The 27,281-nt window shown below is 48.0% G+C and overlaps 1 protein-coding gene across 1 annotated transcript in view; it reads left to right on the top strand.

Moving 5' to 3' along the window:
- The window catches only part of LOC138265281 (solute carrier family 12 member 9-like), a 452,520-nt gene that overhangs the window by 364,865 nt on the left and 60,374 nt on the right, over positions 1-27,281 (top strand). The window contains exon 9 of the mRNA XM_069212880.1: positions 1,610-1,734. Coding sequence (XP_069068981.1) covers positions 1,610-1,734 — 125 coding nt within the window. The remainder of the gene's footprint in view (positions 1-1,609; positions 1,735-27,281) is intronic.

Here is a 27,281-nt window from a genome sequence, read left to right as displayed (position 1 = left end):
ATTTTTATGGATATTGCATGAAACAAACACAACAGGTCTGAAATAGACTCTCATAGATCACCCACATTCAAAATAATTTAGATGAAAATGGTATTTAAAACAATCTGTTTAAGAATTATTCAAGGTCATCTGGACAAGACTCTGCAGAACAGAGCTGGCTCTATCAGGAGGCTGCTGAAAGGCTGGGCCCACTTTGCCCATGCCTTAAAAATGTCTCTGCTGAGCCATCTTGCGAGTTCCACCGCTTGCCCTTTGTGCTGAACTTCTTTGACTGCATTTGTGGTTTTATTTTCGGAAGTAGGTTCCCTGAAGACAATCGCTGAGAGTATGTTTGCCCTATTCCTAGGCATTTGGGACTGACCTTGGCATTACAGGGCTGGGACTTTCTTTAAGGGCTTGTGCTTTCTTATTACAAGCAGTGCTTTAAATGGGCCGGTACTGAGTACCAGTACTTTTTTATTTTGAGAGTGGGAGTACCTGCACTTCTCCTGAAAAACGTAATACCTTCAATTGGAGAGTACCGGCACTTCTCAGAAAAAAGCAGGCACTCTGGCACAGAGTACCTGCACTTCTATGTTTCCATTTCAAGCAGTGATTACAAGTATGACTGCATTGCAACCTTCCATCAGAAGTCTTGGGGAGATGCTTGGCACCCCAGGACTGCTCCTTTGAAGCTCTGCATGCAGTGCAGAAGTGTGAGTAATCTCCCCAGCGAGGGGTTTTGGCAAGTTCAAAGAAATTTCAGTCGTGAAATGTACCTCACTCTTCTTGGTGCTTTCCTGTTACAAGAACGTACACCTTTCTGAGTGCTAGTACTTCTCGATTACATCAAATCTTTATGATTCACCATAGTATTGCACAACACTTTTGAATGGCGTCACGGTGCCTATAAATCTATAATTGGAGAAATAGTTTCATATGGTACTTGGAGTGCTTGTGTGTCAGAATACCAAGGACAGGAAAAATGTGCTACAAAAATACCATGCCAAAGTATTGTCAGGTATAGAGCGGTAAGTATAAGTGTATTTCTCTTAATTCCTTGTTCACAGACATTAAAGATCTATAACCAGAGCCACTGGAATTGTGCGGCCGGGGTAATTTTTGACAAAATTTGCCGCATTTACCACATATTCCATCATCTGCTGCATAATATGCAGATTTTAACAAAAAAAATTGTTTCTAGTTCAAAAGGTTCAAAAGTTACTAAAAACGCAGAGGCGCGTGTTGCCGTGCAGTGAAAGGCCCTTTCAGAACCTGAGCTTGTCACCTTTTTACTGCTTTGTGCGATATTTGGGTATAAACCTTGTATTAATAAGGTGCAACCAGTACCCAGGAAGGGTTACCACGTTTGAAAATGATGAAATCATGAAGTAATACTACTACAAAATGTGCTACGTTATGCCGCATAATTTGCCTTTTCTTGCCCCATAATTTACTCGACCCTGCCGCATAATTTGCCCGTCTCCTGCCGCATGATTCCAGTGGCCCTGGCTACAACGTACGATGATGCAGGTCCATACCTTATCCCGTTACTCCGAGACAGGTGGCATCATATTCATGAATGATAAATTAAACAGAGGAACCCCTCTTTTCTTCCTCGTATTCACAGCTGGTGCTCTTTGCTGGGAAGCTGAACACCATCGCTGCCATCGTCACCATCTTCTTCCTGCTCGTGTACGCGGCCGTGGACATCGCCTGCCTGGCCCTGGAGTGGGCGTCCGCCCCCAACTTCAGGTACCGTACAAAGAAACCCTGCATGATGTATGACCCTACTGGCTGATGAATGGTTTGACCCACACACGTGCAGCTGGGGTGGTTCCAGAATGGTTCATTCCACGGTGGCAGTGCAGATGCCCTACTTGTTTTACAATGGTACATCCCACAGTGGCGCTGCAGCTCCCCTACTTGTTTCGGAATGGTTACTCCAGGGGGTCCTACTGGCTTCAGGGCTCTTTTATTACATCAGTGCATAGCTACTTGGTGGGGAATGGAACATCCCAAAGGCACATAGCAAGGGGTTTGTAATAGGCCATGGCCCACTGGTTTCAAGCGGTTTATCCCACAAGAGCTTGGCTGGCATGTATGGTTTCAGGATGGGTTGTCCCGCGTGCACACCACTGTGCTCAGGAAGATTTCAGGGCAGTTTATCCCAGGGATGCACTGCTTGTGAACATCAAGATCCAGAATGATATATCCCAAGGGATTTGTAAAGCACACCACTCACCTGTGAGGGTCTCAAGGTGGTGAGGGACAAATGTGAGGGGGGGTGCTACTACTGCTCGAACAGCCAGGTGTTGAGAAGTTTCCTGAAGGTAAGGAGGTCTTTGGTCTGGTGCGGGTGGGTGGGAAGAGTGTTCCATGTTTTGGCAGCGAGGTGCGAGAATTATCTACCGCCGTAATATGAGCGGTTACTGAATTCCACCAAACCTCAGTAATCTAGCTCCTCTTGGTTTCTGTGCGGAATAGTGGGCTCACGCATGGTAGCAGACACCAGCAGCAAGGCTTTCCTCTTAGAAATGTGTGCAATGCGTGTGACAACAACGGAAAAGTCCAAAGCAAGGAAATAAAAAGGCTAAAGATGTATTAAGAAAAATTCAGTTATGTTGTAGCAATCAGGGTTGGTCAATCTGACCCCTCGGTGCCCAGTTCCCCGAAGACCAGGGCGAGAAGAAAAGTTTCCTTTGATAACAAGCTCTTGGGGTTTCTCTCTTTCTGCAACCATTTCCTTCGCCTTTGTCATTTGTATTTCCCAGGCCCCGGGGAGAGGCGTCCCTGACATCAGCCAGTAAAAATGTCCAGTTGTACAATCACAGCTATTGCCCCCTATAACACCTTGTGCACTTTCCATCTGCAGAACACATTTTCTGCAAGTCAAGAAGGCTTTCTGACTGGACCTGTCTTCTACGACCTTGAAGGTTAGTGAGAGGATGCCTCCTTTAGAACTTGGAGCACCTTTCTGGAGTCAGAGTCTCAGGATAGAGCTGAAGACACACTTCTCTCCATAGTCATACATGAGGCAGGTGGCATCTCTATTGCAACAGGGGGCAGAATTCGCTTCTCCATCTTTTGGGCATGGTTGCTTTCTGAGAGAGATAATGCAGGTGTTTTAAAAGGCTTATGTAGGGCCTGATTTCGAGTTTGGCAGATGATTCTCCCTCATAAGGGTGACAGATCTCTAAATCTAAATCCCACAGGATATAGTGGGGTTTAGATTTCGGTGGTCAAGCTATCCGTCACCTTTGCGACAGCGTAACAAGTCCACTGAAATGTAAATCAGGCCCATCGTCCCCAATTGGCAACCTTCACCAGGCAAATTAAATGAAAGTCCAGACAGTCTCCCTGCCTAAAGTTTTCGGGGAAAAAGGTATTCAGCTCCCATTTTAAAAATGTCTCTAACTTCAACAGAAACCTTGGAGTCCTCTGTAGTATATACAAACAAGACACCTTGCCCATGGTTTACTTTTGTCTTTTGCAAACACTTTCAAAGGACAATGAGGGCTGCCTCTCTAGCAATATACAAACCCCACCCCTCCATGTTCCAGCCATTCCCATCCATGCTGCAATGGGCTGTGCTTGTCTCAGTAAATCCACTCTGCACACAGTGTTGTATTCCCCCGTGCCTAGAATGGTTTGGTCCACAGCTGCATAATTAAGCCTCCTATGTCCCATTATATATTTTAACCATCCCTTCACCACCTTTCAATACAACTAGGTTGTCCTTTTGGTAGGTGATAGGGGGTCTTTAACTGGACCCCTCCCTTTCCCACGGGGGGGTGTTAGGCCACCATGCTTATTTCAGGCAAATGCTTGCCGGGTCCTATCGGTGGAACGCTGGGCTATATGATTCACCCTCAACAGAGGAATCTTTCACATTGTAGGGCAGTGGCTCCCAACCTTTTGACTTCTGTGGACCCCCACTTTTTCATTACTGGAACCTGTGGACCCCCACTGAATTATTATTGGAACCGAGGGACCCCCCACTGAGTTATTACTGAAAGCTGGGGACCTAATATGTTAATATTATTTAATTTTCTAAGCAGTCACAGACCCCCTGTGGAGGCTTTGCGGACCCCCAGGGGTCCCCGGACCACAGGTTGGGAACTACTTTTGTAGGATAATTCAGCCCCAAGTTAGGGCTGTTCTGACATGGGCGCCGTTGTTTCTGGTGTTTGGTTGTTCTAGGGTTGCTCAGCTGCTGTTGTCCAATTGGGGATCCTCCATAGCATAGCCGATTTACATGAGTCTGGTGTGTATTCTGGCTAAGACTGTCTGGCCGCCCATCCTGAAAGGCCTCTGTTGCTGGCATCTGTGTAGTAGTGCACATGGCTCCCATTCCTCTTATATGTGTGGGATGTCTGAGACCCGGTCCAGATGTGCTTCCTCCTGGGGAGGTTGCAGGTTCTGTGCATGTATTGCACATGCTGATGGCTCGTGGACGTCTTATTATTATACAGTGGTTAATTTGTAAATAAAAACGTGCCGTGCTCTCCTTCGAAACACGTAGCTGCTGCATTTAAAAGTGCGAGCGCAGAATACTGGTGCACCGTATTCCCAAAGCCATCTAGGGTTCTCTTTAAGCCATTTACAGCCACTCCCTGCCCCTTCAGTGCTCTCTTGCAGCTTTCTGCTTTCTCCCTTTGGGATGCTTTTGTGTCTTTCTCTGCCTTGTCTTTCCCATATGTGTCTTTTGCTGCCCTGATGCAGAAAAAAAGTGCCGGCCCTCAATAATAAAAGTGCCGGTGCCCCCCACCGGCAACTACAGGCTCAAATGAAGCACTGTTATTACCCCTTCTGTGCTGACAATCAGTGGGACACAAGGCTGCACCTATGAGGGGTGGATTCAGCTGGTCCAATGGTCTCCAGCAGTACTTAGTACATGCCGTTCTTAATGGGGTACCAAATGATCCCCAGCATGTGTCCTATCAGCTCTGGCTTTTACTACAGAAGGTTTATTTTTGCTTTCCTTTCAGGTACCTGTGTTTATGTTTGTTGCTGCAGATTTATCCATGACATGTAAATAGAGCCCTGGAGGCGGAGAGGCAGGTGTGATGTGAGTTTTGTGGCTCATTCTCGCTTCATTCAGCATGATTGCTGCGCCACCCACTCCCGCACGGTGCATTGCCCATGTGCATATCGTTTACGCTGTTTTTATGCAGCTACTTTCATCAAACTAGAGCTATTGAGTTAGCTTCAGTGCATCCTGCCCCCCTGAAATGGGCTACGCCTTGCCCGTCAGTCCTTGGCATGCGTAGTCTGGCACCGAGGAGTATGGACTGGGGGGCACACAGGACAGTGGCTGCCCATCCTTTAGGGTGGAGGGGCCATGCCCCTCACCTTTTGCCCCTCATGAAGAGTGTCTGTGAGGCTGAACAAAGGCCAGCCTAACAAACACTCTTCATTTTCAGCTCAGACAGCCAGGAGTGAGCCATGCGCGATTTGCGCAGACTCCTGCCTGCTTGCGCTGAACTTTGCTGGGCTGAGGAGGTCACAGCTCCTATGGGCGTGACCTCCTCGGCTCAGCAAAGGTGCCTCAAGGCCCTCCCCTGGGTGACGAGGAAAGCGTCACCCATTGACACTCGCCCTGGGCACTTCAGGTTTAAGCCCTGAACCGCCCAGGGCAAGTGTCAATCAGTGACACTTCGTCACAGAGTGGGGTGGGGTCAGCAGTCTCACTGACCCCATCCAGCAGTCTCACTGACCCCATCCCACTCTGTGACGAGGCTGGGACTGCTGCCTTCCCTCATTGGCTACCTAAGGTCAGCCAATGAGGGAAGGCAGCAGTCCCAACCCTTCTGGGACCTCAAGGCTGAAGGTAAGTGTGTGTGTGATGTTTTAAATTGAATGTTTGGTGTGCGCGTGCATGTTTGAATGTTATGAGTGTTAATGGATGTGCATGCGTGCGTGTGTGAAAGAATGAGTGTGTGTGATGTTTTAAAATGAATGTTTGGTGCGTGTGCACGTGCATGTCTGAATGGTATGAGTGTTGTTAATGGATGTGCGTGTGTGCATGTCTGTGTGTGAAAGAATGAGTGTGTGTGTGTGTGTGCTTCCCGCCCGCCCCCCTCCCTCCTAAAGCTGCCAGCCGCCACTAACACAGGACTTGCATCACAGGGAGGGAGCAGTCTGTGGTTTGCACAGACACGCTCTTTCCAGGGCCGTGATTTGGCCAGTGACATCTTAAGGATTTTGGGGGCCCAGGGCCGAATGTATTCTGGGGGCACTTGTTCGGAACAGCTTTGAATTTATGATCCAGTTTCACCTCTTTCATGTCCCTCTTTGGCTGGGTCACTGACAGTCAGTGGGGTAACAAAACTTAAAGGGGCCACCCTGCAATGTACTTGTGGGAGTCCCCCTTCCACCTAAGCCCAGTCAGGGGCCTGCCACCTGTGCAGAGTGTACTGTGCTAAGGGTCACCCTGGAGCTCATCCCCCTCCCGCACCACGGGGGCCTTTGTTACGCCCCTGCTGTCAGTGCACAGACACACTAATCCAAATTCCAAATGTGTTTATATCTACTAATCAGCCATAGTAATGTGTCTTTTCAGTATTGTGGCACAGGAGCTTGCTAATATTACTGCACATTATCTCTGTGAGGTCCTGTTTTGAACTAAAAAAACTTTTATTTTATGGATGTTGCATGAAACAAACACATTTCTCTGCAAAATGCCTGTAATAGACTCTCACACATCACCCACTTAAAAATACATTAAAAGAAAACAGCATTTAAAAAAATCTGTTTAAGAATTATTCAAGGTCATCAGTCCAGAACTCTCTGCAGAACAGAGCTGGCTTTATCATGGGGCCCCTAGAAGGCTGGGCCTTGGGCCGGAGCCCACCTTGCGCATGCATTAGACTGTAACTAACCCCAGCCAGTACTAAATGTAGCTAAGTGACATAATAAGGACTTCGCATTGGCTTCCTGATCTGAACCCACATAAGCTTTTGACAAGCCTGCTGTGATTGGATGACGCAGGTGGGGCGTGTACCCAAGGTATGCCTGCATGAGGATGTACTATCCATCTTTTGCCCCAGTTGGTTTGGAACATGTTATGCATGGTTTCCCTCCATGGCATTGCACTGCAAAGTCATGCTGGAAATTTCTTAATGTGACCTCTGTACCACCTAATGATCAGGGCCACTAGAATTATGCGGCAAGGGAGGGTCAAATTATGTGGCAGGGTTGAGGAAATGATGCAGCAAGAAAAGGTAAATTAAGCGGCTTAATGCAACACATTTTGTCACAGTATTACTTCATTATTTCATCATTTTTGAACTGGTTACCCTTTTAGGGCATTGGTTGCACCTTATAAATACCAGTTTAACACCCAAATACCACATAAAGCAACAAAAAGGTGATAAGTCCAGGTTTGCAAAGGATCTTTTATTGGGCAGCAATTCAGGTCACTGCATTTTTAGTAACTTTTGAAACAATTGAGATAGAAACAGGGACAACACACAAATTTGCTAAAATCTGCAGTGGCAGATGGTGAAAAAGTTGGACTTTCCAGGCAAATCCGGGACGCCTTCTCTATGAAGGGCCAAGAAAATACCAGGACTCTCTAGTTGCTACAAACATGTACCCCGAGAGCCAAGGCTTTCAGGTAGCATCAAAGCCCCTGTGCAAAGCTTCCTGGAAGGGTGACCTTCAGCAAATGCCCTTCTCTTTTGGCAAGTAATCCTGGAAGTGCCCAGGATGCCAATGACAAGAAATTTATGAAACTTTCCTCGAGGCAAAGTGCCAGTTTTTTGTGAGAACGGTTTACATTAGACTGCAATTAAATGGATTGGGACGATGTAGGGGGGGTGGAGGGGATGGATGGGGAGGGGACGCGTTAGGAAGACAGTGAGAGGGAGAGAGAGATATATGGAGAGATAGAGAGCAAGGAAGGCATCCCCAGTAAAGGCATTCTCCAGGGCCTGCTTCCAGGGAACATCACTGATGCTCACAGATGAAGTTATCACCAGATGTGTCTGAGACTCTGCCTCTGACATAGGGAAGCAGATGGATGTCTCGGTGGTTTTCAGAGAGCCCCTCATACTGGTGATCAGCTGGATTCCAAGGCCCAGATTTATGAAAAAGTAGCGCATCAGCTCTGACCCGCCACTTTTTCTGCGCCCCCTCTAACAACATCATGGTTGCGCCATATTTAACATCCGGAGCACCATGGTGGTAGTTACAACAATAGCGTCAACATTTTTGCCGCTATTGTGGCACTTTGCTTCTCTACCGTCAAAAATGTTAACACTAGTGTAGCAAAGTGCAATGATGCCTATTGATTTTAATGGGTGCAAAACTTTAACACCTGCTCCGTGCAAGCGTTAAAAAAAAAATGCAAAAAATGGTGCAGTGAAATCTGTTAAATTTCACGGCGACAAGTTTTGGGGCCTCCTAGCGCTGGAATGCTATCTTCCATACAATATGCCTGGCGCAGGCATAATGTGGCGCAAGGGTTTACAAAGTGGTGCAATGCAAACATTGTGCCACGTTGTAAACATGGCGCAGGGGAAATGCCACATTAACGCCACATTTGTGTAAAAAAAAAAAGACGCAAATGTGACTCAAGGTGGCGCTATCGGCTTCTCAAATATGCCTCTAAGTATTCTGATTCAAGACAGATCAAGTACCCCAGGCAGTAGGCAGTACATGGATTTGCCCAGGGTCAAAGAATGTGGGTGTAGCAGTGAAGCTGGGACTAGAACTCCGATACTCTAGGTCCATAGTTGGTGACATATCCACTTGACCCACATTCGTCTGCTGGGCAAAACCACATCTCCTCCCTAGATCACACATCCTCCACCAGATTCCTAACACCACCCCTCCTCCACTGGACCACACAACCACTAGACCAGACTTCTCCATAAGAATACCTGCTTGAACAAGACTACACCCCGGGCACTAGATTAGCCCACACCTTCTCCTCTAGACCACATGTTGCTGACTTCACTGTGCACCTTCTGTTAGACCACATCTCTTCCACTAAACCGTGCCTCCTCCACTAGATTACACCACACCTTGTGCACCAGACAACACCACCCCACTAAACCATACCTCCTTTGCTAGTGCATACCACACCACCTCCACTAGACCACACCTCCTACACTAGACCACACCTCCCACACTAGACCACACCTCCCACACTAGACCACACCTCCCACACTAGACCACACCTCCCACACTAGACCACACCACCTCCACTAGACCACACCACCTCCACTAGACCACACCTCCCACACTAGACCACACCACCTCCACTAGACCATACCTCCTACACTAGACCACACCTCCTACACTAGACCACACCTCTTCCACTAGAACACACCTCCACCATTAAGCCACAGTTGCTCTGTTAGAACATACTTCCTCCTCTAAGTTGCAACTCCGCCACTAAACTAGCCCAAACGTCTTCCATTAAACACCACCACCTCTACTAACCTCCACCACTTTGCTAGGAAACACCACACCTCCTCCATTAGACCACACTTTATCCAGTAGACCACATTTTATCCACCAGACACATCGCCTCCATTGGACCACACTTTATCCAGTAGACCACAATTTATCCACCAGGCCACACTTCCTCCATTAAACCACACGTTATCCAGTAGACCACAATTTATCCACCAGACCACCCCTCCTCCATTAGATCACACTTTATCCAGTAGACCACACCTACTCCACTAGAATAGTTCACTCCTTCTCCACCACACCACTTCTCCTGCACTAAACCACAACTACACTAGACCAAACTCCTCAATAAGCCCATGCCTCCCCCCTAGAACAGCTGCCAACACTAGACTAGATAATACCTCCTCGGTTAAACCACACCCCGTTCACTAAATCACACATCCTCCTCTAGACTACATCACTCCTCCTCCACCAATCTCCACCATCTCCATCAAATGGATCCTCCTCTGCTAACCTATATCACTCGCCCTCTACAAAACCGCACCTCCTCTTACCCCGCTCGCTATACAGTAGACCTCACCCCATTCACTACACTACACCTATCCGGTAGACCACATCTCCTCTACTGGACAACACCTCCTTCACTACACTAAACCACACCTTTTCTACCAGACTGTACCACCTCCTCTAAACCTCACCTCCTCCACTAGACAAGACTGCACCTCCTTGGGGGCACCACAAGACTACACCAACCCCACTAGACTGCACCTCCTTCCCTAGACCACGCCGACGTCTTGGGCTAACATGGTTGTTCCCCATTCTGTGAACCAAATACGTAATTGCATTGCAGGGTGCAACAACTGGATGGGTTCTGTGATTTCAGCCCTAGTAATTTTGGTAACCCTGCACCCTGCCAACTCGTAACCAGGCCTAAGGTGCTCTACTTTTGGGAGCCTGTACAAGTACATTTACAGCACCTGTATACATTCACAGGTGATAAGCTATGCTCTATGAATACACATAACATTACATGTCACTCAGGAGAGCTATGGCACACACCAAATATAGTCCACACACATCAGCTAGAGGCTATGGACCTCTTTCAGAACTAGGAGGTAACTGAGATCCTCAATTTTCTCAGGGAAACTCTAAACATGGAGCAGAATCCATCAGGCATGTGTCCTCTGACATTTTGTCACTAGAGTGGAGAATTCCACAGAAATTTGAGGATCTTCAGTTTCTTCCAGACTCCCGAAGAAGTTCTTTATCAGGTGTGTCCAGTTAGGTTTGAGTGCAGGATCCATGCCAGATTTTCAGGATAACGCCTCACTATAAAAAAAAAAGTTCCTTTTATATTCATTAGATTTAAAACCTTCCCTGGACTACCGCAAAATGTGACATGGATATGGCCAGCCAAGGCCTATGTTGGGCACCCCAGTAAAGGAAGATGACCTCAAATTGTTTTTTTTATACGAAGAAAAGTAATTTTAGTCCTTCAACTTCAGATGTAGATCACTAACTAACTGGCCACAAAGGAACTTGAACCCTCAACCTTTTCCTCCGATGCCAGGAATCCTAATCATTAAGTTGCAAAGGCTTCTTGATGACAAAGCTGGACTGGAAAACCAAAAGCAGCCCTGGCAAAAATGCTCAAACCGGTCCTCGCCCGTCCTTTCCTCGGTATATCTCGCTTTTTCCATCCATTTGTTCTGTCTCTTCGCTTCCTCACCATCTCTGATCTCTTTCTCTCTATCTCTCTCCCTACTTTTTCCCCTGTATTTGCTCCAGTTAACCTGGGGGACCTACTTAAAGTGACAGAAGCACCAGCAGCGGCCCTGGGTCACAAAACCAGCCACCAATGTCTCCAACCCACTGGGGAAATGCCCGGTGGATTAAAAGGCCAGTCCTGCTTGATGGTCTAAATTCTCAGAGAACTTTAGTGATCTTTTTGTAATAAAAGGTGTACAGTATCTACATTATCTGTAATTTCAATTTCCAAAGTGACCCTGAAGTATGCAATGAACTTCATGTACTATTTCAGGTGTGCCAAATGAAAGCTTTTATAAAATACTAATCTCAAATGTTGCTCTTGTAGCAGTGATTTTCTGGGAGAATAGGCACTCCTATCATAGACAGAGGCGTACAAAAATGACGGTGAACCCCACTGTGTGCAGAAAGGATTACTTTCTCTATTCACACTAAATGTCATGAAGACCGCCTCACAGAACGGAGTGCAAAGTAAAAATCTTACCATTGACAACTTCTGAGGACAAGTGAGTTATAGTCCAGCTGGATGCTTAGGGTAAACATCTATCTGGAATTCTTTGGTTGCTCCTATTTAGGAATTGAACTCAGTAAAAAGCCAGTTCAATTTTCAGGAGCTCCCATTCACAGATGGGGCTTAGGCTGTTCCATAGTTTCAGACCCAGGGTACCAAGGATCTTCAGCCATACTATCTGGACAGGAGGGCAAGCAGAGAGTGCACATATGGGACTGGAGCACAGCGAGGTCCCAGATCTGAAGTTCGCTAGGGCAACCTCTAGAACCAAGAAGCAGAGATTGAGACTTATCCGAGAAGCACCAGTCAATTATTTATTTGGTCAAGAGCTCAGCCTACGATAAAAACCCAGATCTCAAGAATCAGGAACATCATTCGAGCCACAAGACCATTAAAAGTCCAGGTGGCATTGTGTGTGCCAGGGTTATTCTGTTGTTAAATTCAGCCGATCACTTTTGATAGCCTTCAAGTCAGAGCTTGAACCCGTATCCCTTGACCCCTATAATCACACTATGTAAGAGTTAAGAAGGTGAGGGGTGGAGTGAGAGGCTTCCTGCTGTGAAAGAAACAACTGCATCATCACCTACAAAATATGGGAAGGGGCATTGCTTAGTTTGTAAATAAAAACATGCTGCTGCTCAGAGCTCTCCTTTGAAACCCACTGCTGCTGCAACTAAGGCCCATATTTATACTGTTTTAGCACTGCATTTGCGTCATTTTTTGATGCAAAAGCGGCGCAAACCTACAAAATACAATTGTATTTTGTAAGCTTGCGCAGTTTTTGCATCAAAAAGTGGCACAAATGAGGCGCTAAAAAAGAATAAATATGGGCCTAAATGTCCGAGCACAGAATTCTGAGGCAGCGTAATCCTAAAACCATCTCTGGCCTCTTTAATCCATTAACAGCCACTCCCTGCCCCTTCAGCTCACTCTTGCAGCTTTCTGCTTTCTCTCTTTGTGACGCTTTTTCGTGTTTCTCTTACTCTGCCTTTCCCATATGTGTCTGTTTCTCGCACTAGATGTCTGATGCATAAAAATAAGTGTCTGCCCTCAAAAAAAAGTGCTGCTGCCCTCCCCCGGAAACCACCGGCTCAAATGTAAGCACTGGGAAAGGGGGCGTCCAGCAGAGTCTTTACTCCTGAACATCTCGAGCGGGGTAGGTCATTTTTAGTGCTGATCCAGAAGGAAGCCACTTTCCTCTGAATTTGGGGTATGCACCCCCATGCCAAGGTCCAACACAAACGCTGAGGTTTATGACTACTGCTGACCCTCTAGCTAGAGGGACACCCCTTAAGATGATCTATGAGGAGCGGCAGATGGAGCTTCTTTGCAATGCCTCATCTCTCAATAAGCCTAAACCCCTATCCCTGGAGGAAGTCAAGTTGTTTGGCCAACAGCTCCCCATAAGTGGTACGCATTAAAGATTTTTATGCGGAGCACTGATCCAGACCCATTCCTACCCTGCCCCAAAACACAAATAAAAACATCTGAGTCCGCCACCAATGCCCTGGTGAAGATGCAAAACCCTTTATGGACATCAACTGCCTACAGCAGGGGTCTTCAAACTGTGGGGAGGGACCCCATAGGGGGACCTCAAGTGTTCCCAGGGGGGCGCCAGGCTCTGACCACAAGAAGCATTATGCAGACTGAAGTGCTTTGTTTTTAGCAGAAAAACATTTGTTGCACTTTTTAAAAAGGTAATAGAGCTTAACTGCAATGTTTAAATAAATCTAGGCACATTTAAACATTGTCAACTTATTTGAATACTTGTGAAAAATTCGGTGGAGGGCCTGATAATTTTTTTTCCCCATTGGTGATTCGTGGCATTAACATGTTTGAAAACCACTGGCCTAGAGCCTTCACACATGAGCTGGACATCCACCCTTTGAAGGATTTTCAGCTCACCTGTTGTTGCACTGTGTGATATCAGCTCTCCATCTGGCAACTGTGTGAAGAGAGCCTATATCCTGTGGAACACAGTGGGACCATGTGAGTCGGCTCGTCGTTGTCTGACAGGGGTAGTATACATGGATGTCAAATCACCAAAATGCCGATAGAAGGGGAAGAGACATCACAAGCCACTTCATCTTTAATTTCATTCACACGCACATGCTTACACAAACACACATTCACCATGGTGGCTCCTCCATTAGGGCGGAGGAGCGTCGCCCTCCCCCCCCCACCCGCCAGCAGCAGCAGCTGCAAACCTTTTCCCCAAAAATGACAAACTGTGTTTATTATCGTTTTTTGGGGAAAGGGGCGGGGTCACGCGGGTGACGAGTAATGAGGAGGAGAGCTCAGCACTCCCCCTCACTGCACATGTATGTTTGGCCGGTCGTGTCGGACTGGCCAAACACACATGCGCAGAAGGGTCTCTCCAGCCCAGCAACACATTTGCCGGACTGGAGAGAGCCTGCACGGGCTTTTAGTCTGCTTGGGAGTGCCTTGGCTGGGCGCTCCCAGCCAATCCTGACGCTGCCCTGAGTAGCGTCAGGATTGGTTGCAGGGCAGGCTTGGAGCCTGCGTCTGCAGCGAGACGGAGGAGCGGTGCGTCGAGGAGCGAGGGAAGTGGTTTTTTAAAATATTTGTTTTAATGTAATGTGTGTCCCCCCCACGTGTACCGCCCCGCCCCTTCTTCAAGCCTGGACATTCACTCATACACTTTTACATGAGCGCACTCTCACCCGCAAGCATGCACACCACATACACTTAAATGTGTTTTTTATTTGCCTCAGCTACCAAGGAGGATTCCAACTAACCCTTCTCCAGTTTTTATTACACTTATAGTGAATAATATTATTTACTATTCGTGCAATACAAAAACTGACTGAAAACAAGAGAGTGGAGCCCCAAGAAAGTCCATATGAACCAGCTGCCTCTGTGCTCCTGGCCCTGATTTTGCCATCTCTAAGGCCAAGGGTCGCAAAGGCAGTACCAGGTGTGGCAAGGGGCAAGCTGGGGGTCTCAGCTGCGACCCCTAAATGACGTCCATGATAGCAGTGCTTAATTTGTGCTTGTTGTTTCTGGTGCGGAGCACTGGCACTTATTTTTGAGGGCCTGGGCTTACTCTGCCTCAAGCATTTGCTGCGAGCAAAAGACACGGATGGGAAAGACGGAGGAAGAGAAAAACTAAAAGCCTCACGAAGGTAGAAAGCTGCAAGAGTGAGCGGAAGGGGCAGGGAGTGGCTGTAAATCGATTGAAGAGGCCTGAGATGGCTTCAGGATTACGCTGCCTCAGTATTCTGTACCCGTACATTTAATTGCAGCAGCCTCGTGTTTAAGAGGGAGGAGGCTTTGGGCACTGGCACGTTTTTTATTTCCAAATTAAGCACTGCATGGTAGTATAGTTTGCTATCCTGCCCCCCCCCCCTCCCTTTTTATCTCAATCCTTCTTCGAATTTTGCTTTTCCAGTCACAAGATTCTCTGTTGCTGCTGTGGTGTTCCACCTCGCCAGTCTGCTATATCTGCAAGCCCAGCAGCAAAGGACTCACCACAGTTAGGAGAATTGGATGGCTTTCCCCTGCCAAGCCCCCCACCCCCCTGAACCTGCAGTTTAGCGGATGTGCATCTGTAAACGTTGTTTAAGCGCCCCCTCGGTGGTCCTCCGCGGGATGCGTGGATGAGAAATCGGCGACAAGGATGAGCGACGGCAAGCTGTCGAGTTGGACCCCCGACAAGCATGCCTGGCCTCCAGCCAGCCAAGTTAATTCGCCTCCATCAGAGCGTCGCGCCGGAGCGGGGGGGGACTCGCCACGCGGGTCACATGCAAGCCCAGTGACCGACCGCCATGATGGGAGGGTGTGAACCCCACTCCGCGGCCAGGGGGGGCGCATGGGCTGGCAGGCTGCCTTATTGCAATCTGGGTTTCAGACTAATTAGTTCTGTCAGCATAGGATCAAGAGGGACTGTGAAAAGGCGAGTCAGAAGGTGTGACGCATGTTAATGCACAACTTTCAAGGGTGGTGGGTCGTTTCAAGATCTCCTGTAGAACCCTGTTACGGTTAAGGTGATGTGTGTGTAATCCTGTCAGTGTGAAGGTGAAGCGTCTGTAATGTTGTAGTATGAAGACGATGTGTCTGTAATCCTGAAGTGTGGTGGTGATGTGTCGGTGTTCCATTCTGTGTGAAGGTGACGTGTCTGTAATCCAGTAGTGTGACGGGGATGTGTCTGTAATCCTTCCAGTGTGATGGTGAAGTGTCTGTAATCCAGAAGTGTGACGGTGATGTGTCTGTAATCCTCTCAGTGTGAAGGTGACGTGTCTGTAATCCAGTAGTGTGACGGGGATGTGTCTATAATCCTCCCAGTGTGACGGTGATGTGTCTGTAATCCTCTCAGTGTGATGCTGATCCTCTCAGTGTGACGGTGATGTGTTTTTAATCCTCCCGGTGTGAAGGCGATGTGTTTGTAATCCTCCCAGTGTGATGGTGATCCTCTCAGTGTGAAGGTGACGTGTCTGTAATTCAGTAGTGTGACGGGGATGTGTCTGTAATCCTCCCAGTGTGACGGTGATGTGTCTGTAATCCTCCCAGTGTGATGCTGATCCTCTCAGTGTGACGATGATGTGTTTGTAATCCTCCCGGTGTGAAGGTGATGTGTCTGTAATCCTCCCAGTGTGATGGTGATCCTCTCAGTGTGAAGGTGACGTGTCTGTAATCCAGTAGTGTGACGGGGATGTGTCTATAATCCTCCCAGTGTGACGGTGATGTGTCTATAATCCTCCCAGTGTGACGGTGATGTGTCTGTAATCCTCTCAGTGTGATGCTGATCCTCTCAGTGTGACGATGATGTGTTTGTAATCCTCCCAGTGTGACGGTGATGTGTCTGTAATCCTCCCAGTGTGACGGTGATGTGTCTGTAATCCTCCCAGTGTGATGCTGATCCTCTCAGTGTGACGATGATGTGTTTGTAATCCTCCCAGTGTGACGGTGATGTGTCTGTAATCCTCCCAGTGTGATGCTGATCCTCTCAGTGTGACGGTGATGTGTTTGTAATCCTCCCGGTGTGAAGGTGATGTGTCTGTAATCCTCCCAGTGTGATGGTGATCCTCTCAGTGTGAAGGTGACGTGTCTGTAATTCAGTAGTGTGACGGGGATGTGTCTGTAATCCTCCCAGTGTGATGCTGATCCTCTCAGTGTGACGGTGATGTGTTTGTAATCCTCCCGGTGTGAAGGTGATGTGTCTGTAATCCTCCCAGTGTGATGGTGATCCTCTCAGTGTGAAGGTGACGTGTCTGTAATCCAGTAGTGTGACGGGGATGTGTCTGTAATCCTCCCAGTGTGATGGTGATGTGTCTGTAATCCAGAAGTGTGACGGTGATGTGTCTCTAATCCTCCCATTGTGATGCTGATCCTCTCAGTGTGACGGTGATGTGTTTGTAATCCTCCCGGTGTGAAGGTGATGTGTCTGTAGTCCTCCCAGTGTGATGGTGATCCTCTCAGTGTGAAGGTTATGTGTCTATAATCCTCCCAGTGTGACGGTGATGTGTCTGCAATCCTCCCAGTGTGATGCTGATCCTCTCAGTGTGACAGTGATGTGTTTGTAATCCTCCCGGTGTGATGGTGATCCTCTAAGTGTGAAGGTGATGTGTCTGTAATCCTCTCAGTGTGAAGGTGATCCTCTCAGTGTGACGGTGATGTGTCTGTAATCCTCTCAGTGTGAAGGTGATGTGTCTGTAATCCTGTAGGTTGATGGTGATGTGTCGGTATTCCATTCTGTGTGAAGGTGATGTGTCTGTAATCCTCTCAGTGTGAAGGTGATCCTCTCAGTGTGAAGGTGATGTGTCTGTAATCCTCTCAGTGTGAAGGTGATGTGTCGGTATTCCATTCTGTGTGACAGTGATGTGTCTGTAGTCCTCCCAGTGTGAAGGTGATGTGTCTGTAATCCTCTCAGTGTGAAGGTGATGTGTCGGTATTCCATTCTGTGTGACAGTGATGTGTCTGTAATCCTCTCAGTGTGAAGGTGATGTGTCTGTAATCCTCTCATTGTGAAGGTCATGTGTCGGTATTCCATTCTGTGTGACGGTGATGTGTCTGTAATCCTCCCAGTGTGAAGGTGATGTGTCTGTAATCCACTTGATGCTGCAAAAAGATAGATCACTTTATACTTTCTCCTGCAGACTACATTACTCTGTAGTATGATAGACCACTTGACGCTGCAACTCTTTAGACCGCTTTATTCTTCACCCCTGCAGACTATATTGCTGTGTAGTATGATAGACCACTTTATTCTTCACCCCCGCAGACTACATTACTCTGTAGTATGATAGACCAATTTATTCTTCACCCCCGCAGACTACATTACTGTGTAGTATGATAGACCACTTCATTCTTCTCTCCCACAGACTGCATCACTCTGTAGTATTAGAGACCACTTGATGCTGCACCTCTATAGATCACTCTATTCTTCTCTCCTGCAGACTACATTACTGTGTAGTATGATAGAGCACTTGATGCTGCACCCCTATAGATCACTTTATTCTTCTCTCCAGCAGACTACATTACTGTGTAGTATGACAGAGCACTTGATGCTGCACCCCTATAGATCACTCTATTCTTCTCTCCCGCAGGCTACATTACTGTGTAGTAAGAGAGACCACTTGAGGCTGCACCTCTATAGACCACTCTATTCTTCTCTCCCACAGTCTACATAACTCTGTAGTATTATAGAGCACTTGATGCTGCACCTCTATAGATCACTCTATTCTTCACCCCCGCAGACTACATTACTGTGTAGTATGATAGACCACTTTATTCTTCTCTCCCACAGACTGCATCACTCTGTAGTATTAGAGACCACTTGATGCTGCACCCCTATAGATCACTTTATTCTTCTCTCCTGCAGACTACATTACTGTGTAGTATGATAGAGCACTTCATTCTTCTCTCCCACAGACTGCATCACTCTGTAGTATTAGAGACCACTTGATGCTGCACCCCTATAGATCACTTTATTCTTCTCTCCTGCAGACTACATTACTGTGTAGTATGATAGAGCACTTGATGCTGCACCCCTATAGATCACTTTATTCTTCTCTCCTGCAGACTACATTACTGTGTAGTATGATAGACCACTTCATTCTTCTCTCCCACAGACTGCATCACTCTGTAGTATTAGAGACCACTTGATGCTGCACCCCTATAGATCACTTTATTCTTCTCTCCTGCAGACTACATTACTGTGTAGTATGATAGAGCACTTGATGCTGCACCCCTATAGATCACTTTATTCTTCTCTCCAGCAGACTACATTACTGTGTAGTATGACAGAGCACTTGATGCTGCACCCCTATAGATCACTCTATTCTTCTCTCGCACAGACTACATTACTGTGTAGTATGACCGAGCACTTGATGCTGCACCCCTATAGATCACTCTATTCTTCTCTCGCACAGACTACATTACTGTGTAGTATGATATAGCACTTGATGCTGCACCCCTATAGATCACTTTATTCTTCTCTCCCGCAGGCTACATTACTGTGTAGTAAGAGAGACCACTTGAGGCTGCACCTCTATAGACCACTCTATTCTTCTCTACCGCAGTTTACATAACTCTGTAGTATTATAGAGCACTTGATGCTGCACCGCTATAGATTACATTACTCTTTAGTATGATAGACCATTTTATTCTTCTCTCCAGCAAACTACTTTACTCTGTAGTATGATAGAGCACTTGAAGGTGGACCCCTGTAAACCACTTTATTCTTCTCTCCCGCAGACTACATTACTCTGTAGTATGATAGATCACTTTATTCTTCTCTCCCGAAAACTACATTACTCTGTAGTATGATATACCACTCTATTCTTCTCTACCGCAGTCCACATTACTCTGTAGTATTATAGAGCACTTCATGCTGCACCTCTATAGACCCCTTCATTCTTCCCCTGCAGACTACATTACTCTTTAGTATGGTAGACCACTTGACGCTGCACCTCTTTAGACCGCTTTATTCTTCTCTTTCACAGAATACATTACTCTCTGCCATTACAGACCACTTGATGCTGCGCCGCCATAGATCGCTTCATACCATATTCCTACTTTCCAGTATATGAGGCATTCCAATAGACCCTGTGCACTGTGCTTCTGTATTCCACTGTGTACTGCTATAAAGCGGTTTATACTGTACTCCTACAGGCTCTGGTGTTCTCGACGCCTCCTCATCACAGCAGAGTCCATGCTTGCCCCAACCCATTACCCACCCCCACACTCCCCCGTGATTGATGCCTCTGAGTTATTAGCGTTCCACGAACACACACTTAAGCCCTCGGCGGCGGCGGCGGCACGGGGGTTTATGAGGCAGAACAGGAGATCTGTACTGCATGAGGCAGGATGCGGAGACCGACCCCTCCCGGGGAACCGACTTCACCCGTGCAGGCGACGGGCCAGCGTCTGCGGCCCGCGGGGGAGGAAGGCGGGATATGGGGTTCAGGAACCTGAGCACGGGGAGAGATGCCTCGGGTGCAACCGGAGAGAGACTTCCAAAATGACACTGTCAGATAGGCCATAGGTACAGGACGATGTAAGAGGTGTGCCATATGTCACCCCCGGGGACCCCCGGTACCCTGTGAGAGGGGTCCTATATATATTGCGTGAGCTGTCCCCTGTACCTTGTAAGGAGTGTCACAGGCACAGTGGGAGAAAACTTTCCAAGTCCCAGATGCCAAGCCAGAGATATTCATGGTGCAATGTGAGGGGTCTCTCCGGTGCAATGTGAGGGGTCTCTCCGGTGCAATGTGAGGGGTCTCTCAGGTGCAATGTGAGGGGTCTCTCCGGTGCAATGTGAGGGGTCTCTCCGGTGCAATGTGAGAGGTGTCCCTAGGTACAGGGGAGAGGTGTCCCTAGGTACGATATGAGACGTGTCATTGGGTACAGTGTGAGAGAGGTCATAGGTACAGAGTGAGAGGTGTCCCTAGGTACGATATGAGACGTGTCATTGGGTACAACATGAGGGGTATCCTTAGGTACAGAGTGAGAGGTCATAGGTACAATGGGAGATGTGTCCTTAACTACAATGTGACAGGTGTCCCTAGGTACAACAAGAGAGGTGTCCTTCGGTACAACATGAGGTGTCCTTAGGTATAGTGTGAGACGTGTCCCTAGGTACGATGTGAGAGGTAGCCCTTGGACACAGTGTGAGAGGTCATAGTTACAGTGTGAGAGATGTCCCGAGGTACAATGTGAGAGGTAGCCCTTGGACACAGTGTGAGTGAGGTCATAGGTACAGTGTGAGACGTGTCCCTAGGCACAATGTGAGAGGTAGCCCTTGGACACAGTGTGAGAGGTCATAGGTAAAGTGTGAGAGATGTCCCGAGGTACAATGTGAGAGGTAGCCTTGGACACAGTGTGAGAGAGGTCATAGGTACAATGTGAGAGGTGTCCCTAGGCACAATGTGAGAGGTAGCCCTTGGACACAGTGTGAGAGGTCATAGGTACAGTGTGAGAGGTGTCCCGAGGTACAATGTGAGAGGTAGCCCTTGGACACAGTGTGAGAGATGTCATAGGTACAGTGTGAGACGTGTCCCTAGGCACAATGTGAGAGGCAGCCCTTGGACACAGTGTGAGAGGTCATAGGTACAGTGTGAGAGATGTCCCGAGGTACAATGTGAGAGGTAGCCTTGGACACAGTGTGAGAGAGGTCATAGGTACAATGTGAGAGGTGTCCCTAGGCACAATGTGAGAGGTAGCCCTTGGACACAGTGTGAGAGGTCATAGGTACAGTGTGAGAGGTGTCCCGAGGTACAATGTGAGAGGTAGCCCTTGGACACAGTGTGAGAGGTCATAGGTACAGTGTGAGAGATGTCCCTAGGCACAATGTGAGAGTTAGCCCTTGGACACAGTGTGAGACGTCATAGGTACAGTGTGAGAGATGTACTGAGGTACAATGTGAGAGGTAGCCCTTGGACACAGTGTGAGAGAGGTCATAGGTACAGTGTGAGACGTGTCCCTAGGCACAATGTGAGAGGTAGCCCTTGGACACAGTGTGAGAGAGGTCATAGGTACAGTGTGAGAGATGTCCCTAGGCACAATGTGAGAGGTAGCCCTTGGACACAGTGTGAGAGAGGTCATAGGTACAGTGTTTGAGATGTCCCTAGGCACAATGTGAGAGGTAGCCCTTGGACACAGTGTGAGAGAGGTCATAGGTACAGTGTGAGAGATGTCCCGGGGCACAATGTGAGAGGTAGCCCTTGGACACAGTGTGAGAGCGTCATAGGTACAGTGTGAGAGATGTCCCGAGGTACAATGTGAGAGCCCTTGGACACAGTGTGAGAGGTCATAGGTACAGTGTGAGAGATGTCCCTAGGCACAATGTGAGAGGTGTCCCGAGGAACAATGTGAGAGGTAGCCCTTGGACACAGTGTGAGAGAGGTCATTGGTACAGTGTGAGAGATGTCCCGAGGTACAATGTGAGAGGTAGCCCTTGGACACAGTGAGAGAGAGGTCATAGGTACAGTGTGAGAGATGTCCCTAGGCACAATGTGAGAGGTAGCCCTTGGACACAGTGTGAGAGGTCATAGGTACAGTGTGAGAGATGTCCCTAGGCACAATGTGAGAGGTGTCCCGAGGTACAATGTGAGAGGTAGCCCTTGGACACAGTGTGAGAGAGGTCATAGGTACAGTGTGAGAGATGTCCCGAGGTACAATGTGAGAGGTAGCCCTTGGACACAGTGTGAGAGAGGTCATAGGTACAGTGTGAGAGATGTCCCTAGGCACAATGTGAGAGGTAGCCCTTGGACAGAGTGTGAGAGAGGTCATAGGTACAGTGTGAGAGATGTCCCTAGGCACAATGTGAGAGGTAGCCCTTGGACACAGTGTGAGAGGTCATAGGTACAGTGTGAGAGATGTCCCTAGGCACAATGTGAGAGGTGTCCCGAGGTACAATGTGAGAGGTAGCCCTTGGACACAGTGTGAGAGAGGTCATAGGTACAGTGTGAGAGATGTCCCGAGGTACAATGTGAGAGGTAGCCCTTGGACACAGTGTGAGAGAGGTCATAGGTACAGTGTGAGAGATGTCCCGAGGTACAATGTGAGAGGTAGCCCTTGGACACAGTGTGAGAGGTCATAGGTACAGTGTGAGAGATGTCCCTAGGCACAATGTGAGAGGTGTCCCGAGGTACAATGTGAGAGGTAGCCCTTGGACACAGTGTGAGAGGTCATAGGTACAGTGTGAGAGGTGTCCCGAGGTACAATGTGAGAGGTAGCCCTTGGACACAGTGTGAGAGAGGTCATAGGTACAGTGTGAGACGTGTCCCTAGGCACAATGTGAGAGGCAGCCCTTGGACACAGTGTGAGAGGTCATAGGTACAGTGTGAGAGATGTCCCGAGGTACAATGTGAGAGGTAGCCTTGGACACAGTGTGAGAGAGGTCATAGGTACAATGTGAGAGGTGTCCCTAGGCACAATGTGAGAGGTAGCCCTTGGACACAGTGTGAGAGGTCATAGGTACAGTGTGAGAGGTGTCCCGAGGTACAATGTGAGAGGTAGCCCTTGGACACAGTGTGAGAGGTCATAGGTACAGTGTGAGAGATGTCCCTAGGCACAATGTGAGAGTTAGCCCTTGGACACAGTGTGAGACGTCATAGGTACAGTGTGAGAGATGTACTGAGGTACAATGTGAGAGGTAGCCCTTGGACACAGTGTGAGAGAGGTCATAGGTACAGTGTGAGACGTGTCCCTAGGCACAATGTGAGAGGTAGCCCTTGGACACAGTGTGAGAGAGGTCATAGGTACAGTGTGAGAGATGTCCCTAGGCACAATGTGAGAGGTAGCCCTTGGACACAGTGTGAGAGAGGTCATAGGTACAGTGTTTGAGATGTCCCTAGGCACAATGTGAGAGGTAGTCCTTGGACACAGTGTGAGAGAGGTCATAGGTACAGTGTGAGAGATGTCCCGAGGCACAATGTGAGAGGTAGCCCTTGGACACAGTGTGAGAGCGTCATAGGTACAGTGTGAGAGATGTCCCGAGGTACAATGTGAGAGCCCTTGGACACAGTGTGAGAGGTCATAGGTACAGTGTGAGAGATGTCCCTAGGCACAATGTGAGAGGTGTCCCGAGGTACAATGTGAGAGGTAGCCCTTGGACACAGTGTGAGAGAGGTCATTGGTACAGTGTGAGAGATGTCCCGAGGTACAATGTGAGAGGTAGCCCTTGGACACAGTGAGAGAGAGGTCATAGGTACAGTGTGAGAGATGTCCCTAGGCACAATGTGAGAGGTAGCCCTTGGACACAGTGTGAGAGGTCATAGGTACAGTGTGAGAGATGTCCCTAGGCACAATGTGAGAGGTGTCCCGAGGTACAATGTGAGAGGTAGCCCTTGGACACAGTGTGAGAGAGGTCATAGGTACAGTGTGAGAGATGTCCCGAGGTACAATGTGAGAGGTAGCCCTTGGACACAGTGTGAGAGAGGTCATAGGTACAGTGTGAGAGATGTCCCTAGGCACAATGTGAGAGGTAGCCCTTGGACACAGTGTGAGAGAGGTCATAGGTACAGTGTGAGAGATGTCCCTAGGCACAATGTGAGAGGTAGCCCTTGGACACAGTGTGAGAGGTCATAGGTACAGTGTGAGAGATGTCCCTAGGCACAATGTGAGAGGTGTCCCGAGGTACAATGTGAGAGGTAGCCCTTGGACACAGTGTGAGAGAGGTCATAGGTACAGTGTGAGAGATGTCCCGAGGTACAATGTGAGAGGTAGCCCTTGGACACAGTGAGAGAGAGGTCATAGGTACAGTGTGAGAGATGTCCCTAGGCACAATGTGAGAGGTAGCCCTTGGACACAGTGTGAGAGGTCATAGGTACAGTGTGAGAGATGTCCCTAGGCACAATGTGAGAGGTGTCCCGAGGTACAATGTGAGAGGTAGCCCTTGGACACAGTGTGAGAGAGGTCATAGGTACAGTGTGAGAGATGTCCCGAGGTACAATGTGAGAGGTAGCCCTTGGACACAGTGTGAGAGAGGTCATAGGTACAGTGTGAGAGATGTCCCGAGGTACAATGTGAGAGGTAGCCCTTGGACACAGTGTGAGAGAGGTCATAGGTACAGTGTGAGAGATGTCCCTAGGCACAATGTGAGAGCTGTCCCTATGTACGCCTATACAAAGTGGAGCTTATATATATAATAATGTGACACTGTTCGGGTTAATTATTATCGATTGATTAATTCATGTTTGCAACCAGCTTTGGTATTCTATATTAGAAATGTGACAACAACGGGTGCCTCTGTATTGTCTTATGTTTAATTGATTGACTTATCAAATCAATTTAGGGGTTTTGAGGGTGTAATCCCCACTGAAGTGCACCATTAAAAACGAACGTGGTGATCTAATATAATTCCAAGTATAAAACACCTTGGGCACTTCATCCTTAACTAAACACCCCCCTGGTAGTAATTACAATTCCTTCCAGCAAGTAGTATGGCATGTGACTAACTGGATTCTGATCAGACAGGTGCAGTGAAATCACATTTTTAGCCACGCTAATTTAGTATTTACAAATGTCTTTCCTGTTCTGCGTGTATTTATCAAACTACACCCAGCCTTGAGTGTTGGACAGGTATTTTTAATGGCCAACAGAGTGCTGAACTGATGTAAGAAGCTTTGAAAAGTAAATATGATCCTGGCCCAACAATCCGCACAAAACATTATTCGGGTGGATTATGAGACAGTAAATGGGGTGCTTAACCCTAAAAGAAGGCTGTGTCAGGAGCCAGGCTCTACTGTCCAAAAATGCTGTTCATCCATTCGTACTCAAAGGGTATCTCCTTAGACTCGTAGAACTCTAGGCCACTTGTGGGCCTCTAATATCCCACTGAATTAAACTGAATTAAACCTTAGTAGAACTAAGAGACACCCACAGCCTTCGTTCTCAAACTATGAAGTGAGGGAGTCTTCAAACACCCAACACATTCAACTACAACTCATTGAAGTTGAAACATTCACCCATCAAAGGAACTTTACCATCCATATTCTTAATAACACATTTTCACAGGCTGGAAAAGAAGCCAACGAGCAATGTCATGATTACTCCGACTATGAAAGCGCCATGATACCATAGCGAAGGAAAATTGTGCGCTATACTATTACCATAGCTGCCAAGGTTTCACATTGCTTATGTGTGACATTTCTTAATTTCAGTGTAGTTATGAGTGACACTTCAAGGAATATGAGTGACATCTTCTTGTGAGCAAAATCAAGCAATGAAGACGAGGGAAACTTAAGTGCAGATGATTATAATGTTCAGGCACTTAATTCAGCAAGGCGAGTAGAGCTGGTGCCGCGGCAACAAACTGGCCCTGAACTGGCCTGCCCGCTGCGTCTGGAAACTGGGTCCTGTGGCAACCAACGCCACCGCCGAATATTCTGTCACAACTGCCTCACTGGAGACACTGCTCCGGTAGGGTTGCTGAACAATGGTTCACATTCTCAGCAGCCCGGCCGCCAGTGGGGGTGGGTCCGACTCCGTTGGTCCGGTTGGCGGGATAAAATTCAATACCGAAGCAGGCCTGAAAGCGGTGAGCCGCTCCCTTTGCTATAGGTTGCCAGGCAGCAGGCTCACGGCATTGCGTCAGCCTCCACTGGCGCTGATGTGGGGTCAGGTGAGCCTCAAAGGGTCCGGCCTACTAACTTGAAATGCCACCCGCTCACGCCTCGGGCGCCAGGACGGACCCGGCGCCCTATCAAACTGAGTCTGACAAACTCACTAAGAGGCTCGCATACTGTCGGTGGTAGCAATTGGGCATTGACAGTGCTGACATCAGAGATATGCTATGTGGTGTCAGGTGTCATGCTATATTGTAGCACATTAGGTAGCGAGCAGATGGGTCAGCCCCCACACCTGCTGGGAGCAGCGTGCACCTCTGCCACTGCACAGCGTTCAGTATGGTGAATTATAGCAGAACGATGGCTTCACAGCTGAGAGGCCCTATAATGCATGATTTTGCATTTCAGTGAGGTGATTTGGATCACCACACTGAAATGCATTAGTATAACGCCTGATGCGTGGTACTTAGCAGGGAGGTAATACCAATAACAATATAGCAGAAATGCAGACCAATCAAGGTAGATTTGAGTGTGAAGTCTCCCAAAGGACAAATGGGTGCTGAAGAGAATGATACAGATGCCATGCCTTTGAAAGACACTCCACTTAGAGAATCAGGAAGCCTGATTGCTGGGACTAGGCCTTGAATAATTTCAGCTAATGCGTGCAATATGCAGCATAATGAGGGGCAAGAGACAACAGGAAATTTCAGAGAGGCAAGTGAGGGCCAGGGTGAGCGAACAACCCCTATTTACCTAAAGTTTTCAATATTGTTCCATGGTATGCAGCGAGCCTATTAGCATTTTGTTATGTCTCTTAATCGTGCCTGAGTGCTGCCCATCCATTAGTGATCCGCATGAGCAGTCACAGAGGGGCGGGGCGGTTAGGCAGACGGTGCTATTTTCTCTAATTGTTGTTTTCGCTAAGAGGTAATTAAAATCCCTCTCATTTCACCCGTCAACGAGCCCAGTGGTGAGCACAGCCTCTTAGCAAGCCTGTGTTCGCTGCACAGTTTGGGGCAGCCCCGTCATCCTGAAAGCAGGCGGCACCAATGCACGCACGCATGTTC

The sequence above is a fragment of the Pleurodeles waltl genome, chromosome 11 (genome assembly GCF_031143425.1).
Source record: "Pleurodeles waltl isolate 20211129_DDA chromosome 11, aPleWal1.hap1.20221129, whole genome shotgun sequence".
Classification (NCBI taxonomy): domain Eukaryota; kingdom Metazoa; phylum Chordata; class Amphibia; order Caudata; family Salamandridae; genus Pleurodeles; species Pleurodeles waltl.
This window is presented reverse-complemented; position numbering and strand designations above follow the sequence as displayed.